Here is a 20,557-nt window from a genome sequence, read left to right as displayed (position 1 = left end):
TTTGATATCACACTTCCTGCCCCCAGCAACATTTCCTAGCATGTAAATGATGAATGTTTTTTCTTCTGCTCTGACCTATCTGAATAGGTCTCCAAAAAGGAGACTATCTGGGCTCTCCTCCTGAATGTCATTTCCATCAACATTGTAATTTTTAAGATAAAACATCCAGGGTTCCCCACTGGTTGAATGTGGTAAAAATATATGTCTTGATGTTGCCTTTCAGTCAGCAATGTTCATTAATAGCAAGAATTCCCATGATCAGTAGCTTGTGTGATCTACCAATAACTCGCCTCTTTTCAAGGCCAAGAAAGACATCTTCAATCCACCAGATTTTCTTTAGGACCCTCTGATGAACAAGTGGCAGTGAGGTCACCTCATGTTGTAATTCTGAGATATACTGAAATCCTCTCCTAATAAGACACATTACATTAACTCAATAGAATGACTGGGATCTTAAACATCGCCCTAAATACATATAGACAGTGCATTGTAACTAACATACTAAATAAACAGACAACCTTTAATCTTTAAAATAATTGTTACTGTTCTTCCTGAAGAATCCAATTACAGTACAAAGCAAGAGTCCTATAGTATGGAGTGTTTTAACAATCAAATAATGGTCAACACTAGTTAGTTAAGGTATCTGTCTGCTGTCTATCTGTGGGATCGTGCTATGGTTTCAATATTTGCATTCTGAAAAAAATTCATATGTTGAAATCCTAATCTCCAAGGTAAAGATGGTATTAGGAGGTGTGGTCTTTAGGAAGTGATTAGATCATGAGGATAGTGTCTTATAAAAGAGGCCCCAGAGGGCTGCCTTACCCCTTCTACCACATGAGGAAGACACAGCTAGTGAACCAGAAAGACAGCCCCCTCCAGACGCAGAACCTGCAGATGCCCTGATCTTGGACTTCCCAGTCTCTAGAACGGTAAGAAATAAATACTGTTTATAAGCTACACTGTTTATGGTGTTTTGTTATAGCAGCCTAGATGAACTAAGACAGATCACAAAAGCTTTTCCAACAAAACTAAAACCATGTCATAAAGGATAGAGGACCAATAACTATCCATTATGGATACAATAGTGGGTGAATAAACTCTGTAAGTAATGAAGTTATGCTTGTGTACTACTCCTGGTAAAAATATCACAACATAAAAGGGAACATGTATTTTGTTAATTTCGTATTAGGAAATACAAGGTGTTCTAATCTCTAGGAAGTCTGAATGGTAGCTCCAAGTTTATAACCATGGCCAAAACAAAAAAAAACAAACAAAACCCTCTCTCATCTAATTCTTTTCATGTTCAACACCTGTGCTAAAGTTCCCAGGTCCTTATTTCCTTGTTCATTGAAAAGAAAATCAAATGTTGGAATTTGGAATGTAAGTGAAAGATGTTATCATCAAAGGTGTATTCCACCACTCACCTTATTTTGTACTGAATAGATGTGTTTCCTAAATATCACACCTGGTAATTTATCTTAATATTTTTTCCGCTTAACAGTAAGGTATTCACAGATTTTTTTGCCTTAGGTATAAAAGGTACAAATATCCACCACAGTTCAATTGATCAAAGGATTTTCTTAAACATCTGTCTTAAAATTCTATCTAATATGTTGCTTAAGGCTCTGTATAGCCACAGCTTCCAAGTGATACCAATAGACTTATCCAGCAGGGATTATGTAAACCTTATATAATTAATATTTGTGAGATTTCTTAAGATTCTGGCACAAAAGACAGCACTGAAATTCAAAGCTTTCAGTTTTAATCATAACTTTCTTTTTTAAAAAAAAGAGTCCAGAAGGCTTCGAGTCCCAGCCCCTATAGCAAGATCATTGCTACCATTAAAAATATACTTTTTTATATAAAGGAAGAGTCAAAGGGGGTTAAAGTCATTTAGGGAGGCTATAGAAATCCCATCAATGTTCAGAAATACACAGTTAATGGATATATAATCAGAATCAAAATATCTCATTGTCATGAATGCTGCCTCTAAATCCTAATCCATATAGTTGCTAACCCAGAGAGCTGCTCTTAAATCTCCATGTTTTCCCATGAACAGATTATTTCTAATGAAATGGTGCAGGGTAACTAAAGCCCCATGAGGCGGCCTTCAAAATAAAGCTAATCCTGTATCAAAGTCACTGCATAAATGAACTGCAGATGAAAGGCCAAAAGTATGGTTGGCAGTTAAAAAACAAGACAACCAGTTGAATTTGAATTTAAGATAAACAATAAAGAAAGATTTGGTCTAAGTATGTCCCAAATATTGCATGGAACGTACTTAGAATTCACTGTTTATTTTACATTCAAATTTGACCGGACAACCTTTGTTTTTGTTTGCTAAATTCGGCAATACTAGCCAAAGGAAAATTAAGACTATTTTCAATTGACATTATACCATCCTGCACCAATGAAAAGCACAGATGAGACAAATTCTATAATTGTCTATTTCATTTTAAAGACTTCTATTACTTACACAATGGCAAAGTTCCCAACATCTATAAGCCATGTTAAAACAGGTGAAAGAAATTGGCCATGCTGGTGTAAAGGGTTATGAGGAACATTTAAAGATTCACACATCAGAAAATACAATGTTACATCAACCCTGTCATTTAAATAATTTAAGCTGTAACTAAAAAAAGAAATGTCATGAACTATATACACAAATCAGTCTTACTGAATAGTTGCCCAGCTTGCACATTAACTAGATGACAACCTATTAGCTCTGTATTTCTAAGCAAAAAGCAAACATTGGATAAAGCAGACATTCACTATCTGCCCACCTCTTCTCAGAATTACCACTGTCTTGTACATAAAACATCAATTTTTTCAAGAAACTGCTTCATTTGATATCTTATGAACAAGACAAATAAATAAGTTTGATTTCTAAACTAATGTGCCCAATTTTAGTGATAGATACTTCCAAACGGAAGCAAACTGTTGTAACTGTTATTGCAGGATTCCTTCATTTAGATTTAAGACAGTCAAATTCATTTTGAAAACACTTTAAAAATGTTGCTGTCCATTGCTTCCGGTGGGGTGCTATAATCCTCTTAGGGTAAATTATTGCTTAAGAAAGTCTGCTTAAACAGTATAATATTTGACCAATATTTTTCTCATGAAAACACAAGCACAATTAGACTGGGGTCAAATGCTGAAGTTAAATTAGAGATACGGCAATTATTGATTATTGCTATTGTTTTGGAGCATTCAGACAAAATGACCTGTCTTTTCCTAAGTTATTAATCTGAATTATCTTAAGTTTGTAGCTCTGGGGACCTGACCTTTAAGGTTTAGCTGAGTTGAGTTTTTGAAACACACCAGTTTGCAAAAGTTTCTATGGAAGAAATAAAGTCCTTGGTGAGACTTTACATCTATTTGTTACTGAGCATTTTTTGGACTCTTGTGCTAAATCTGAGTTGGCACATTATTAACCTTTTCAAATTAGGCATTTAGTAGGCTCAGCTGAATATCTTCTTCATTTGCACATTGGTTTGCTGGAACAGCTGGCACTGCACTGGACTATTAGTTGAGATCTTTGATTTACATAGTCCAAGTACAAACATATAAACTCTGCTTTTGGAGAGGACGACCTAATTAGTGCAGCATATAGTACACTTCATTAATATGAATAATAGCAACAACAACAGCTAACACTTATTGAGCATTTGCTATGTCTCCAGCACTGTATACCTATAGGTATATTCAGTTATTGAACACTTTCAATAACTCCAATTTTTTATTCTCCAAATTTTGTAGATAAAAAAATGCAGAGTGGTTAATGTACTTGTCCTCAATCACACAATTAGTAAGTAGTAAAACTTAGATTTTTACTTAGGCAATCTAGCTGCAGAATCTACGCACTTAGCATCTTGAAACACTGCCTCTGTAAATGCATCAGATAACAACAAAGAGTGTTCATCCACCTTCTCAGGTCAGTTTTCATGTGAAGGAAATGCCACATCTTTGACTGTGACCACAGATTTCAGGGGAATAGGAGTTTCTCAGGCTAAGGAATGCAAGTGACGCTTCACAACCACCCCCAACAAATCATAATCAGCCTTCCTGTTCCTTTAAATGTGTGCACAATTTTGTGTATTTTAATATATGTGTGATAAGGCTACTAAGCTGACATATATCAAGTACAGAGTCATAAATGTGCAAGGTGAAGTAAGTCTTCCTTCAAGGATAAGGACATTCTAGATGTTAGTTACCTGGAGAAGAGGTATCTACCAGATCCAGAACACAAATAGATCCCTAGCTGGGTGGCAGACTGGGAATCTAGCTCTCTAGTGATCTACCTCTTAATCACCAAGAGACCAATACGTCTGCGCAGGGTGCCTGGGTAATGGGTGGAAGGTCCTGAGAGGAGACAGGGGCAAACAGAGCCGACCCAGGGCGGTAGAAACAGGACCATCAGGTTTGTGCCTCTCTTACCTTGTGTCTTTCCTTTTTGTCCTTCTTGAGTATTCAGAAAATGCCTTTGAAAGTTCTAATATATCTCATACTTCACTGAGGGAGTTTTTAAATAAATAGGGCCATAACAAACTTGAATGTGGCCGGGCGCGGTGGCTCACGCCTGTAATCCCAGCACTTTGGGAGGCCGAGGCGGGTGGATCACGAGGTCAGGAGATCGAGACCATCCTGGCTAACACGGTGAAACCCCGTCTTTACTAAAAATACAAAAAAAAAATTAGCCGGGCGTGGTGGCGGGCGCCTGTAGTCCCAGCTACTCGGGAGGCTGAGGCGGGAGAATGGCGTGAACCCGGGAGGCGGAGTTTGCTAGTGAGCCGAGATCGCGCCACTGCCACTGCACTCCAGCCTGGGCGACAGAGAGAGACTCTGTCTCAAAAAAAAAAAAAAAAAAAGCAACTTGAATGTAACAACCATGGTGGCAAGAACAAAGGAAGAGAATCCAGAGGGGAGCAGGAGAGGGATAAATGTGGAAGCTACCAGGGGCCTGCCATTCTCGTTCCCTTCCTGGTTTTGGGGATAAACGTTGGAGGCTCTGGTTTGTATTTTAATCTGGAATCACTACTCCAATATGCCTTATACTGGCATAAGAAGTGTTTGAAAATGGTTTATAGAATAGACATGCTAGTTTTCTACCATAATCAACCTTGGGAGAACTGAAGACCATCTAAGATTTCTCTCTCCTTTTAGAAATAGAAGTGAGGCCGGGCACAGTGGCTCACATCTGTCATCCCAGTACTTTGGATGACCAAGGTGGGAGGATCACTTACGTTCAGGAGTTCAAGACCAACCTGGGCAACATAGGAATAACCCCCATATCTACAAAAAATAAAAAAATTTAGCTGCCTATGGTGGTGTGAGCCTGTAGTCCCAGCTACTCGGGAGCTTGAGGTGAGAGGAAGGGGAGGCCGAAGTTGCAGTGGAACTGGAATCGCGCCATTGCACTCCAGTCTAGGTGACAGAGCTAGACCCTTTGTCTAAAAATATATAAATATATTTATATGTACCCGAGTGAATAAATGTAGAGATCTACCCTTGTCGGCTTGTTGACAATGCACACATATTTGCAAGTATCCATTGTATGTGCTGGAGGAAATACCGTGTGTATTTTGAGAGGATTTGTTGAGCCAAAAAATAGGCCCCTGCCTAACGCTGTTCCTGGCTCAAGAAAGTGTCACCTTAAGAATTTTACAGAAATATTATTGAAGCCTAAGGCTAGAAGGGGAAAATGAGAAGGAAACAGAAAAGACACAAGGCCAGGTGAAACTAGAGATTTGCTAGGGGAGTTCTGGGATAAGCCCCCAAAACACACGTGCCACTTTCATTTCAAGAGCCCTCATCCCTTTCTTCTTTACCAACAAACACGTCTATTTTTTTCTTTAAAAATGATATTTTACATTCTGAAAACATCTTAAAATTAAGGTGCAAAGAATCTCATGAGGTATTTATGCCAATTTTCATATTATTTTTTCGGACGATTTATTGCAAATTAGCTCTAACAACAAGCTGACGTCTTAAAGAGATTCCTTCAAAGGCGCAAACTTCAGGGTGAATGCAGCGTCCATTAGCTTCATCATTTTCAGCTTGGGATATGCACATCGAAGCATAACTAGGGAAATGAGGCAGTATGTCTTCCTGAGTCTCGAGCCTCACAGCTGGAAGGCTGTGACCATCTGGGCTCTGATCCTAATTAGTGCGTGGGGGTAGGAGTGGTGCTCAGCCGGTCCCTGGCCCACCAGTCTCCTCGCTCTGGTGGTGGGTCAAGGGTGATATTCCTCCAGGAATAGCGGAGCTAAACTGTAACGCTGAATAAAAAAAAAAAAAAAAAAAAAGAGCTTCTTGGGGTGGGGGTGGGGAAGCTACAATACACTGTTTGTTAGGGTTAATCCCGGTTTTGACAACTGCCAGAGTTGTTCAAAAAAGGAAATGATTAAATAAACAAGACAAGCCACTAAATCAAATTTGCAAACGAACCTCTCTACTGACTCACTCAAGGGTTTCTGAACCTCAAGAAAATATTTTTGAGTGAGGAGAAGTAAAGGTACCTTCCGTGTCACTACGTAAGCATCTCCTGCTTTGAGGATTACAGGAATTACCACCTGCAGCCAGCCGGGAGCTCTGCTGCCTATTACACCTGCCGGACCCAGGCTCTCTCAGCTCAGCCCGAGGCTGGGAAGCCAAAGCCGCCTGCGAGTATTCGGGAACTGTCCGCAGACGCGTCTCCAAACCGTGCCGAGATACTAGCGCGAAAGAGGTTTTCTCAGACGGGCGTTCAGTAAGTAGAGAAAATACGCTATAGTTTCAAGTTGGGAAACTCTTCCTTATAACTGCATTACCCACTGTGAGCTGCCTGAAAACCGCTAGCTTCTTTTCAAGGGATTGCGACGACTCGTGTCCACAATTGTAGGAACCCGACGAACTCAGAGGGAGGAAATACGGACTAAAGCATGAGTAGAATCGGTTTGCGCTGTGTAACTTTGGGTCACATTTAAACTGAAAATGCCAGTGGCCGCGCAGTCGGGCTACTTTTCCCACCAGCACCATATCCACAGCCAGTTGTCCCTTTTCGGGAGACGTTTTCTGGAAAAATAGGTACCTGAACTCCAGATTCAAAGCGTCTTTCTGAATCTCTCCCAGGTCCCCGCCAAGCCGAGCTCAGTCGTCTGGCTCCCCTCTTCCCCATCCCCGCTGCCAGAGGTCGCCGCCGTCTGTGGTCCCGAAACCCGAGGGTGGCTCCTACGAAGCCTTTCAGAGGTGGTGCAGGGGGAGGGGAGAGGATGCTACTTTAGCCAAGTTAACAGTTTCTTCTATGGGATACGTTTTTGGGGAGCTCTGGGGCAGAAGGTAGCCTTGCTACCCCCAGTGACGATTGCGAGCCTGACCAAGGCCAGGCCGCTAACTGTTAGTGCCACATCATCCTAAGCATAACTAGGAAGCGACGCCGGAGATCAGAGACCGCCAAGACTCGAGAAAGCAAACCAGCCCCGCCAGGCGCGCAGCCGCTGCTGAAGCCTTCCCAGATGCGAACCTCCCACACCCACTTCCCCGGCTTTTTCAACCCTTCCAGGGCCCAACCACAACAAGAAGTCTGATCCCGTATTTGGCAGAGTGCGCTCCGAAACCCTGGTGAAGAAAGAGAAGCCTTGAGGCGCAGTCCGTGTTGCCCACCCGGGGTTCGAACACGCCGCTCAGCCAGCCAGCCACCTGTTCTACAAAGCTGGAGTTTGTGCGGCCACGGGCTGCGGCAGGAAGGACCCCATCGTCCCCTCCCTCGGTACGGTTCGGGACCGCCAAAGGTGCACATCACCCCAAATCTAAGTGCGCACACACCTGCGCACTCACCCGGAGGCGCGCGGCGACTCACTGCCGGATCTCCTGGCTTCAGCCCCGACCCCGCGCTCGCTACTGAGGCCCACCCCGCGACCTGCCCTTCCGGGAGGATGGCGCCAATTACCTGCAGTTAAGATGCAAAGAGCGAAGAGAGTCTTATAGACCATGGTAGCCTGGTGTTTTGTGCCCAGCCCGGGGCGGGCGGCAGGGAGTTTGCGGACTGACAGAGCGCACTGGGCGCTGGTAGCGACTCCTCTGCCGGGTGGGCTGCGGTGGGAGCCGGGAGGCGCGGACAGCTTCAGTGGAGGGCGCGAGGCAAACGAGGCGAACGCAGAGCAGCTCCGTCAGCTGCGTGCCCTCTGGTGCTCCGCGCGCTTCTGCTCCATCCCAGCCGCCCGAGCCCGGGGCCGCCTCCGCCGCCGCCGCCGCCGCGCCTGCCGCTGCCAAACCCCTCCCACCCGGGCCCCGCGGCGATGACAGGGCCACCCCCTGGCCTTCCTTCTCTCAGCCCTCAGGTCCCGAGAGCCCCGGCCCAGAGCGGCCTCTGCTGGACAGTCAGGACACGAGACCGTGGGTTCAGCAAATGTTTGCAGCGCCTTGCACTGTGCTGGGAACTAGGGATGCAGAGAAATGTGAGCACATCTCTGCCCTTAGGAATCTAGCTCAGCTTTTCTTACATGAGCTTACAGCCTTTAAAAAGGTGACCTTATGGCATTTTAGGAGTTCCCTCGGAGAACCGGCACGTTTCAAGAATGAGGACCTTCTTCATTTGTCCAAACACGTCTGCGTGTACATCATTAAACCCTCATCCACATTAAACCCGGCTGAGCTTCCTGACGCCTGAACCAGGATGTCTGCCGCTGTATTCAGCTTCTTACCAGAAGAAAATACTAATGTCAGGTGGGATAACTAAGCCAGACACCCCACTAGGCGTTGTTTCATGAATACTTCTAAGAATTATTATTATTCCATTTTACAGGTGAGAAAATGAAGGCACAGAGAAGACAATGCTCTCAAGGTCGCGTAACTGGTAAGAATAGTTTGTGCACTAGGCCCATAATATCAAAGGCTGACGTTTCCTGAGTGATGGCTATGTGCTAGGCACTGGACAACGTGCCGTTCAGGAATCAACCAAGTCATTTAGTTCTCACAACAATCCTTGGAGATTATATCCTCGTTTTCAGGGGAGAAAGTGGAAGCACAGAGAAGTTTAACTTGCCCGAGTTCACACAACTCGCAAGTAGTGATAAGATGCCTGCCCAGGCACCCCGCTCAGCCTCTGTACTCTACTCCCTCTTGAGAGCCCAAAGCTTCTCCAAAGCCTACAGATTAGAACTGACCTTTCATTCAGTTCCCTCCCTGCTCCTGCTACACTTTAAGCTTGCTTAATTCTCACACTTCGATCAAAGCAGATGCCAGGTTCTCTCCCAATTCTGTTATTAATGAACCTGTTGGTTCCCTAGTCACTAGAGCTGGGGCATTGCAGGAGTTAACACGCCTTTGTAAAGAAATGATTTGCATGGAAGACAGCTTTCTTTTTTCTGTAATATCTTCTTCATATGCCATGGGCTCTGTTCTCACTTCTTTCTCACATACCAGAAGCTGACTCCAGGAGGCCTGAGCACCTTATCTATGGTCAATTCCTCTGCCTGACTCTATCACACTACCACTTGTAGATTTTGCTCACACTTCCACAACCAGATTAAATTTGGATCATATTTTTTTCTCTTTGTTTCGGTAAATCTATTAATTTCTGTTGGAATGAGAAACAAAAAATACTCAAACCAAGTGCCCATCCCCTCTCCATCCTCCCTGGCCAGATAAACTGCAAATTCAGTTTGTTCAACATGTTCTCTGAATGCTTTTGACTTCAAGGTCCTTCCGGTTTCTAGGGTAATCTGTGTGATTATGAACAATTTCTGCATCTGGGTTTTGGTTGTCATGGATGCAGGGACCACACACAGATGGAGTTATGCAGTGACATTCTATCAGGCACTAGCCCCTTTAAATAGGGCAGGTTAAGTAAGTGACTCCATGGCAGAAATAAAGGTTTTTGAAGACCACTTCACAGAAAAAATTTATTCAATTGAAATTCAGCAAAACTTGAAGGAGCCTTTCCGGAGTGCAAAGCACGTGCAACTCCAACCTTGATATCTAAGATAATGGTTTGGTACTCAAAGAATCATGACCCCTACACACTAATCAGTGAAAATTTCCAAAACTTTTCTATTGCACGCAGGATAGAGTTGAAATAATTTCTTTGATTAAAATAGTTCATTTTAATTGCTGATTAAAAATTTTAATTTATTAATTAATTTAGTCAGAGCATATTTAATCACTTATTTTATGCCAGCCCTTATGCTAGGCAATGGGAATATAATGGTTGTAATAGCCAGGGTAGTGTAGGCTATGCTGCTGTAATAAACCAGCCCAAAGTCTCCCAAGCTTAAGCGATAATGGTTTATTTTTTGCTCATCAGAGTCTGCTGTGGATCCAGGTTACTCCTCAGAGTAGCTGTCCTCAGGATTCAGTATTGTACCGCCATATCGAAACCTGCTTTTGTTACAGTAGGTAGCTAGCTAGGCATGAGTGGGGCAGCAGAGGGCTCCCCCCACACCCCACCAGGAAAGTCAGGTAACCATCATGTGATGGCCAGGCAGTTATTAACTGTCTCTCTAAAATAATAATTGGTTACAGCTGGCACGAGGGAATGTCCATCTCCCCATAAATAGGGAACACATGAAACTGGTAATCAGTAGCTTCCAATAAGATCTCAGGAGGTGGGCGACTGAACTCAAGCATGTGCATTAAGATGCAAAATGGTGGAGTTTAACTGGTATATGACCTTCTGGGGGCATTAAAGCAATGCAAGACGCCAGAAGTAGGCCAGCATGTAAAACCCTAAGTCCAAGGTCAAATGGGGCACTTGACCTCCAAGATGCCCGCTTAGGCCTCTTCCAACTGTGCTTTCCTTTCTTGCTGCTCTAAAGCTTTTTAATTAACTTCCACTCTTGCTCTGAAACTTGCCTCAATCTCTTATTCTGCCTTATGCCCCTCAGTTGTATTCTTCCTTCTGAGGCAAGAATTGAGGTTGCTGCAGTCCCCGCCGGTGACTCAAATAACTTCCACCTCTAACAGTTTCACATCCACTGAGTTAGGGAAAGAGAGAAGTGGAGAATTAAGTATTTAAATCTTCCACCTAAAAGTGACACTTCTGTTCATATTTTATGGGCTAAGGCAAGTCAATGGCCATGCCCAACTTCAAGAAAGCAAGAAAGCATGTTATTTTTGTGTGCTCAGATAGAGACGAGAACTCTATAGCAGGGAACATTGTGATATGTGCCACAGGGGCTAATTGTCCCTGCACCAGGAAACTTATTTTCTAGTAGTGGGGAGTTAAACATTGAATGAATAATCACAAAGACATATGCAATAACATTATATTAAATGCTACAATAATAATAATGATGAAAATTTATTAATTGTTTCAAGCATTTTATGTACAGTCATGTGTTTACATTTCTACACTCTAACTCTGTGAGATAGATACTGTAGAAGACCAGAATGTGCCACTTCAGAATATGCCTTTTCAGTATAAGTATTTGTTTGAGAAACAGCAGCTATAGGAGCAACTCTGAGAACAGAGTGGAATTACCTTTTTGTAGGGTGAATTTAAATCTATAAAGGAAATTTTCATTTGTAAAAATGTCTTCCTCTGAGATCTAGGAAGAAAAGGATGGCATAAATTACTGGAAACTCTTATCAATGGAGAGGGCACTGACCTAAATATGCATAACAAACTTTACCTTTGTTTGCCATGCTTTACCTGGTCACTTCCTCATAACTGCACCCCTACCCCCATACTCCTCTTTCTTTGTTTCAGCTGAAGATGATATTTAAGTTTGAATTCAAAGTCACCTCTCTGAAAATTACTAATTCCCTGACTATCTCCTATATATATATATATATATATATATATATGAAATATACATGTTAATAACCTTGTGGGGTTTTTGTTGTTGTTAATCTGTCTTTTGTTAGAGGGGATCCCAGCTTAGAACTCATAAAAGGTAGAGAGAAAAATTATCTTTTCTCCCCCCAAATACTATTATTATCCAAATTTTACAAAGTAAGAAACTGAGAATACTTATACAGAATAAAACTTTGAAGGAAACTAAGGGATGCAATGAGATATAATAGCAGGGGAACTAGAACTCCTCGGTGGGGTCAGGGATGGAATTTGCATGTAACCCTTAATTATGACTTACAGCAAAAGCCATTTTTTTTAGTAGAATTCTTAGTTCTTTTATAATACTCCACTGGGATAAAATCTCAGATAAATCTACCTTTTACTGACTTTGACTCTTTTCTGATCATTGTTAAAATGAATTTTTAGTGTTGTGGACTTTTAATATTTTACCAAAAAAAAATTGCTCTTGGCTGACTTAGATTTTTACATCCTGAATATACTATATTTTATAATTTTACATAATATATTTTAGATAATATAGAAGTATTGTTTCTGGATTCTTGATATCGTGAGATGGTTTCATCTGGACTCTTGGCTTAAGTGAGAGAATAACTTGGCTGAGAGAGCTGCAGTGGTTAGAGGTTGGGTCCTAATCCCCTCTGCCATCTACTAACTGAGTGACTCTAATTAATTATTTGGCACCTCTATTCCTTTGTTTCTGTATCAGTCTGCTAGGGCTGCCATAGCAGAACATCACCAACTAGGTGGCTTAAACAATATAAATGTATTTTTTCCATGTTATGGAAGTTGGATGTCTAAGGCCAAGGTGATACCAGTGTTCAGGCTCTTGACACCATTGCAAGAAGGAATTCAAGAATGAGTCACAAAATAGTGACAGTAGGAGATTTATTGCAAAGTGAAAAGCATATACTCAAGAAAGGGGATTGTGGGGGTACTTAAGACAGAGTTGTTTGATGGAGTTTGGAGTTTCTGTCTTTATGGGCTTCTTTAACCAAGGGGTGAAATATTCATTAAAATTTCTGGAAAAAATTAGAGATTTCTCAGAACTGTGGTGCCACCTATTTTTTTACACCAAATATGGGTGTTCTCAGGACTGTCATGGCACTGGTGGGTATGTAATCGATAATGTTAACAATAATATAATGAGATCCTAGGAGAAATCTAGGTCAAATCCAGTGCCATGTTGGATCCAGTTGGTCTTAGCCAGCTGGGGCCATACCTTGGGTTTTCAGGGTCTTATCAGTTCCTAGCTTCTGCAGCTATTTCAACAGTTTCCTTTTGCTAGTCATGCAAAACTGCTGTCTGGAATTTTCTATTCTCCTGCAACCACCCTGTATTATTCCTGTCTCAAAGGTGCTGGCAGTGTTGGTTTCTGGTAAGACCTCTCTCCTTGTCTTGCAGGTGGCTGTCTTCTCACTATATTCTCATATGACCTTTTCTGTGTATGTTCACACTCCTGGTATCTCTTCCTCTTCTTATAAGGATACTTGTCCTGTTGGATTAGAGTCCCATCTATATAACCTCATTTAACCTTAATTACTTACTTAAAGCCCTATCTTCAACTCTAGTCTATTGGGGGTTAGAGCTTCAGCATGTAAATTTTGGGGGACACATTCAGTTCATAACATTTCACCCTTTGGCCCCCTCAAAATTCATATCCTCTCACATGCAAAATACATTCACTCCATCCACTCCAACAGCCCCAAAAGCCTTAACCCATTCCAGCATCTAAAATCCAAAGTCTCATTGAAATATTATAAAAATCAGATATAGGTGAGACTTCAGGTATAATTCATTGTGAGGCAAAATTCCTCTCTAGCTATGAACCTATGAAATCAGACAAATTTTGTGCTTCCAAAATATAATAGTGGTACAAGCATAGGATAGTTTCCTCCTGGCATTATAGGGAAGATTGAATGGATTATATATGTGAGAGGCTTGGTGTGTTCTTTTTTTTTTTTTTTTTTTTTTTTGAGATGGAGTCTTGCTCTATCACCCAGGCTAGAGTGCAGTGGTGTGATCTCGGCTCACTGCAAGCTCTGCCTCCCGGGTTCACCCCATTCTCCTGCCTCAACCTCCGGAGTAGCTGGGACTACAGGCGCCTGCCACCACGTCCGGCTAATTTTTTTGTATTTTTAGTAGAGACGGGGTTTCACCGTGTTAGCCAGGATGGTCTCGATCTCCTGACCTCGTGATCCGCCTGCCTTGGCTTCCCAAAGTGCTGGGATTACAGGCGTGAGCCACCACGCCCGGCCAAGGTGTGTTCTAAGTACCAATAAATGTCAGCCATTATTAGAGGAGAAGTTTTGGAGTGCATTAAAAAATTAGGTGTTCTAAAATACAAGGAGAAAATGGCTGGGTATGGTGGCTTATGCCTGTAATTCCAGCACTTTGGGAGGCTGAGGTGGGCAGATCCCCTTAGGTCGGGAGTTCAAGACCAGCCTGGCCAACATGGTGAAACCCCATCTCTACAAAAAATACAAAAATTAGCTGGGTGTGGTGGTACATGCCTGTAATCTCAGGCACTTGGGAGACTGAGGTAGGAGACTCGCTTGAACCCAGGAGGTAGAGATTATAGTGAGCTGAGATCGCATCATTGCACTCCAGCCTGGGCGACAAGAGCAAAACTCTGTCTTAGAAAAAATAAAAAATAAATAAAACACAAGAAGAAAACATTAATACCTGGTGTGGGTATTTCTTGACACACAGAACTGTGCGTCTTGGGCTCTACCCTTAGTAATCACTCTCCTGCTACAACTGAGCTGCAGTGGAAAGCTCTAAACTATCTCTGTCAGCCCCTTCCCCACCTCACCCTCCTTCCCAAAGGCAAAAATGCAGCAGCCTCAAGACCCTGATATATTTTGTCTTGGCTTTATTTCTCTCTCTCCAAGAGGCATTGCAAAATATTTTCTTTGGGTCTGCCACACTTCTTCCCATTACTTTGCTTTTCTCTTCTTAACTCCAATTTTTACTTTTAATGGCAAAAAAGATTAAAGGGAGTAGTGCAATATGTGCAAAAGGGTAAATTTGGAACTCAGTTAAGAAAATCTGCTTGAATGGGGCAGTTTTAAAAGAGTATGATGAAACATGATAATTTCCCTGATTTAAATAACATTGTTTGAGGCTGCATGGGGTACTTGAGGACAATAAACCATGTGTCAGTAATTTTTATTTTAATTAAGAATAAAGCCCTCTAAACCAAAAATAAAATTCTAAGCTCCCCAGCCAACCCAATTGACCCTTCCTCTTGGCCAAGGGGATTCCAAAGTTAACTGGAAAAACTAGTTCAGGCCATGATGGGAAATGGAGGTCAGATATGCCTCATTAATCTTCCTCCCTTTGGAATTCAGGCATAGACGATCATCATTAACTTTAAAATGGAGACCTTAAGACTGACGAAACAGACTCTTTAAGGCTGATAAGAAATATTTATAATCTATTTTCTCTGAAGCCTGCTACGTGGAGGCTTCATCTGCATAATAAGAACCTTTGTCTCCACAACCCCTTATCTTAACCCAGACACTCCCTTCTATTGATTCCAGGTCTTTGGATCAACTCTTTCAACCAATTGCCAATTGGAAAATCTTTGAATTTTCCAATTCAACTCGAACCTGGAAGCTCCTAGTTCGAGTTGTCCTGCTTTTCCGGACCAAAACAATGTACATCTTACGTGTATTGACTGATGTCTTCTGTCTCCCTAAAACATATAAAACCAAGTCTTGTCCTGAACTACTTTGGGCACGTGCTCTCAGGATCTCCTGAGGCTGTGTCATGGACATGTCCCTAACCTTGGCAAAATAAACTTCTAAACTGATAAAGACCTGTCTCAAATACCTTTTGGTTTACAGCCCTGACAATATTTCAGGAAGGAAGAAACTCCTTCTTGGATGTGACGCACATAATGAAATCTTCTATTTAAACTAGTGCAAAACTTAATTGAGTTGATACAGTACTATCCAATAGAAATAAATTACAAGTCATATAGGAATGGAGACACATTTTAAAAAAGTAAAACTAAGTTATATTAATTTTAATAATATGCTTTAATATATCTAAAATATTATTTTGACAGGTAATAAATATAAAAAATTGAGATATTTTACATTAAAAAAATTCAAAATCTTCAAATTCTAGTGTATATTTTATACTTGTAGGAAATTGCAATTCTAACATGAATTCATCTCAATTTCAAGTGTTCAAAAGCCAAACGTGGCTAGTAGCAATCATAATGGACAGTGCAGTTTTAGAACCTGGACCTAGTCTTTTGCCATGCCTCTGAATATGTTCTATAAAAGTAAGAAACGGTGCTACTGAGGCTTTCTCAACTGACAGTACTGTGTAGTAGTTGAAAGCTTGAAACTTGCTGATTGCATAGGCTGAGGCAACTTACTTAACCCCTCTACCCTCAGTTTCCCAATTTGTGAAATGGAGATGATAATAATAATCCATTACTTCAAAGCGTTGTTTTAAGTATTAAATGCATGGAAATTATTTGGAATTGAACCTAGACAGAGTAGACTCTTAACAAATATTTGCTGTTATTTTTGGTAGAAATGATTATGGTGATGTTGAAAAATTGTTATTAATAGTAAAATCAGACTGGACATGGTGGCTCATGTCTGTAATCCCAGCCCTTTGGGAGGCCAAGGTGGGAGGACTGCTTGAGTCCAGGAGTTCAAGACCAGCCTGGGCAACAGAGGGAGACCCTGACTCTACAAAACACAAAAAATTTAGTCAGGTGTGGTGATATGTGCTGTGGTTCTAGTTACTCAGAAGGCTGAGATGAGAGAATCACTTGAGTCCAGGAGGCTGAGGCTGCAGTGACCTGTGATAGTCCTACTGCACTCCAGCCTTGACAACAGAGTGAGTACTTGTCTGAGGTGGGTGGATCACGAGGTCAGGAGATCCAGACCATCCTGGCTAACACGGTGAAACTCCATCTCTACTAAAAATACAAAAAAAAAAATTAGCCGGGGGTAGTGGCAGGCGCCTGTAGTCCCAGCTACTTGGGAGGCTGAGGCAGGAGAATGGGGTGAACCCAGGAAGTGGAGCTTGCAGTGAGTCAAGATCACACCAGTGCACTCCAGCCTGGGTGACAGAGCGAGACTCTATCTCAAAAATTAATTAATTAATTAATTAATTAATAAAATAAAAATAAAAATTAGTAAATAAAAAGTAAAAATAGTAAAATCATACCAAATATTTCTGTAATATTTGGAAGAATTATATTCCTTACTACTACTTACTACTACTAGTAGTAAGATTACTTACTACTCAAAGACACCCAGGAAATAAGGGACAATGTCCCTTATCCTTAGGAATTTACATATGCATAGTTTAGAGTAGCATTTCTCAACCTTTTTGGTCTTAGGATCCCTTTATACCCCTAACACTTATTAAGAACCTGCCTTCCCACTCCTGGCCAAACTGTTTATTTAGGTTGAAGGAACATTTTAAGATCCCCTTCAGATAATTGTGATCTGTCCTCTTTTATACTACATGAATACTCAACAAACAGTAATTTCTTAAAAGTTTGTTGCAATACAGAATCCAAAAGCATTTCAGTGTAATTTTCATATTCTGTCAAATTCAAATCCATTGATCTATCTTATATCTTGAATATATCTTTTATCCATGCATGATTTTATATCATAATGCATTGGTCACATAGAAAATATTGGTTCACCAAGTTCATTCAAATTTTAACATATTTCATTATACAATATCAAAAAGTCACATTTGTTAACATCTTCACCTATATCATCAGAGGAATCTTTAATCATTGGAAACTGTCAAACTACTAGTAAAAAATACAAGTTTCACAGAATTCTAATATTCCCTTGAAAGCTTGAATCTTATTGGTACCAAATAATGTCAATTATTTTATTTCCTTCCCTCCGTCCTTCTGTCTTTCCTTCCTTTCTTCCTTCCTTCCTTCCCTCCTTCCTTCCTTCTTTCCTTCCCTCCCTCCTTCCTTCCTTCTTTCCTTCCCTTCTTCTTTCATTTATTTTTCTTTTTCTTTTTGTTTTTTTTTTTGAGACAGGGGCTTGCTCTGTCTCCCAGGATCCAGGATGGAGTGCAGTGGCATGATCATGGCTCACTGTAGCCTCGAACTTCCTGCTTCAGCCTCCTGAGTAGCTGGAACTACAGGTGTGTATCATCATGCCTAGCTAATTTTTTTTTTAATGTTTTGTAGGGATGGGGTCTCTGTGTGCTGCCCAGGCTGGTCTTGAATTCCTGGGCTCGAGCAATCCTTCAGACTCAGCCTCCCAAAGTGCTGGGATTACAGGTGTGAGTCACTGCACCTGGCCACATTTGTTTTGTTTGACATGACATGCTAACTTCATAGAGAAAATGTCTCACAAATACTGAAGCCTAAATACCCATAGTTTGTCTGTTAATAATGTTTTCAAGTGAAAATAGTGTTTCATAAAAAAGTGGCTAGGTTAGCTTTCAATTCAAGTCATCACATACATACATTTCCTTGGAACAATCACTTACTTTGGTATTCAGCAAAAATGCTTTATGCATACTTTTCATTCGTTTATATGAAAAAGATGTGTGTTCAAGATCAAGATTTTATAAAAATTAAGAATTTTTGCTGCTTCATTAAGGACATTCATAAGGGCATGAATGGTGGTAATACAATGACTACTAGTGTAGTTTGGTGCCACTGCCTGCATTTGTGTTAAAGCACCAGAAGTTTTACCCACAATTGCTTTTGTAGCATCAATGGAAAAATCAAAATGCAAAAAAAGAGATAAATAGCATCTTAGTAATATTATGAAAATAGCTTTGACTTCACAGATCTAAAAGGATCAGACTCCTAGGAGTTTGTGAACGACACTTTGAGAACTGCTGGCTTAGAGAAATATCTTAGAAAATTGTGAAGGACATTAACTGTTTTAACTGCCTAGAGTATCCCTTTCTTCAGATAAGTGTTCTTTCCTCTGCTTTAAGCAACTAGTTTCAATGGTGGTGGCTATTTTCCTATGGAGGCTGCCTCCTACCCTATGGGTGACTGGTATAGGGTAGACACCAGACTCTTTATATTCAGTATACTTTCTCAGAATTCTTAAACTTGGAACCAGAAAATGTCACTAATAGTTGCTCTCTGGGAACAAAGTTATGAAGTTCTGGCATTTTGGTGAACCACCCAAGCATGTAGAAAAAGCTAGTCTAAAATAGGATAGAGAAACCCAACTCTCAGAGAGAACCAGAAATGGGAGAAGCTTGGTAGCATTCCAGTCCCTGGTTCCACTTGCCCTTGAGGCCCGACCACATTCTTGCCCTTCCTGCTACTCTGTGAGCATTTTGATAAATTTCCCTTGCCTCTAAACACTTTATATTTTCACAATCTTTATGAATTTGTCCAACTGTCTTTTTTTCTGAACACTTTTGCTAGCATCAGTTGTTACACAGTTTAGTAGATTCCACTTCAGATTACACTGAATTTGAGTTTTCTCGACTTTGAAAATATTCTTGACTGCAGTTTTACTCAGACCATTCATAGAGGCTATGAATTCATGTTATTCACTTCAAAGTCAGTATTAAATTATCAAATAAACACCAACAACTGAATAGTGTTTGGTAACAACTGTCAGCTCATCAAGAGCCAAAGAAAAACACTAGAAATTATTTTCCTTCTTTCTTAATTTGTTCAAAATTGACTCCCAACATCCTCAACTTATTAAGCAACTGTTCTCACAGAAAGATTAATAATCTAAACAAGTTTACTTTCTTTGGACATCTTTTTTTGTTGTTATTGTTGCTGCAATTGAATAAAATATAATTAACTTGCACCTGATAAATGACTTTTCTTGCTTGACTAAAAACCAAACTACTTGGAAACTTACTTTGGTTGAAGATTCATTTCAGACTTCTGTGGGAAAAATCTACTGAGATATTTTGTTATAAAGTTTCAAATTTTTCTGACTCAGGGAGTATTGTATATCAAAGATAGTGTGGCAATTATTTAGTCTGGTACTGTAGACCTGTGTTGTATTCTTTTAAAGTAGCAATGATGTAATAATATATATAAAACACAATGCTTACAATTGATTTAGATAACAAAATAATCTACTTTCCATTCTATTTTTAAAATGTGATATTCAATATCTGTTTTTCTCTTCATTTTCTTGTTTGTTTTATTTTGGCAAGATGCGTATGCAATAACAATAAAAAAATAAGATAAAACGCGATGGTATGTGCTGAATATGTCCTCTAAATAGCGTGTATTGAAATTTCAATTCCTAATGCATTGTGTTGGGAGATGGGGCTTAATGAGAGATGATTAGGCCATGGGGGTGAAGTGAATGAATTAATATTATTATCATGAGAGTGGGTTTGATATAAAAGATCAACCCCTTTCAACCTTTGCCCTTAGCCATGAGATGGCACAACAAGAAGGCCTTCACACAACGCCAGCCCCTTGATCTTGGCCTAAGTCTCCAGAAACATGTGCCAATAAATTCATGCTCGTTATAATTTACGCAATGTCTGGTATTTTGTTATAGTAGCACAAAACAAAGACAGGCAATACGTGTGACACTCAAAATGCTTCCAACCTATGCATTTTTCACTGTGATTTGTAGTGCACCGAGAAGCAGTGTGAAGCCATGAAAATGCCGCAGTCTCTGTCACAACTGCTCAACACTAACACTGCTGTTGTATGAAATTTGCCACAAGCAATAAAGAAATGACTGTAGCTCTGTTTCAATACAATTTTTGTTACAGAATCTGAAATTTGAATTTCAAATCATT

General features: G+C 40.6%; 1 protein-coding gene and 1 long non-coding RNA gene across 4 annotated transcripts in view; one reads left to right on the top strand and one right to left on the bottom strand.

The window, feature by feature from the left end:
* PARM1 (prostate androgen-regulated mucin-like protein 1) overlaps window positions 1-8,241 on the bottom strand; it is a 119,223-nt gene extending 110,982 nt beyond the window's left edge. Inside the window, exons 1-2 of one of the 3 annotated variants that reach the window (XM_054485122.2) lie at window positions 7,928-8,223; window positions 823-921 (exon numbers count right to left, since the gene is read on the bottom strand). In XM_054485122.2, coding sequence (XP_054341097.1) covers window positions 823-921; window positions 7,928-7,970 — 142 coding nt within the window. In that variant the 5' untranslated portion in view covers window positions 7,971-8,223. Of the gene's footprint in view, window positions 1-822; window positions 922-7,927 lie in introns of all 3 variants that reach the window. The other 2 variants (XM_054485123.2, XM_054485124.2) reach the window with 2 other exon arrangements.
* LOC129035065 (uncharacterized) lies at window positions 839-20,527 on the top strand. Its single transcript, XR_008502095.1, has 4 exons — window positions 839-929; window positions 8,783-8,833; window positions 17,834-17,944; window positions 20,389-20,527. It is a non-coding gene; the product is annotated as an uncharacterized LOC129035065 (long non-coding RNA).
* Window positions 20,528-20,557: the final 30 nt, after the last annotated feature.

This window comes from Pongo pygmaeus, chromosome 3 (assembly GCF_028885625.2).
Source record: "Pongo pygmaeus isolate AG05252 chromosome 3, NHGRI_mPonPyg2-v2.0_pri, whole genome shotgun sequence".
Classification (NCBI taxonomy): Eukaryota; Metazoa; Chordata; class Mammalia; order Primates; family Hominidae; genus Pongo; species Pongo pygmaeus.
Note: the sequence above shows the minus strand (reverse complement) of the source record. Positions and strands in the feature narration are given on the sequence as shown.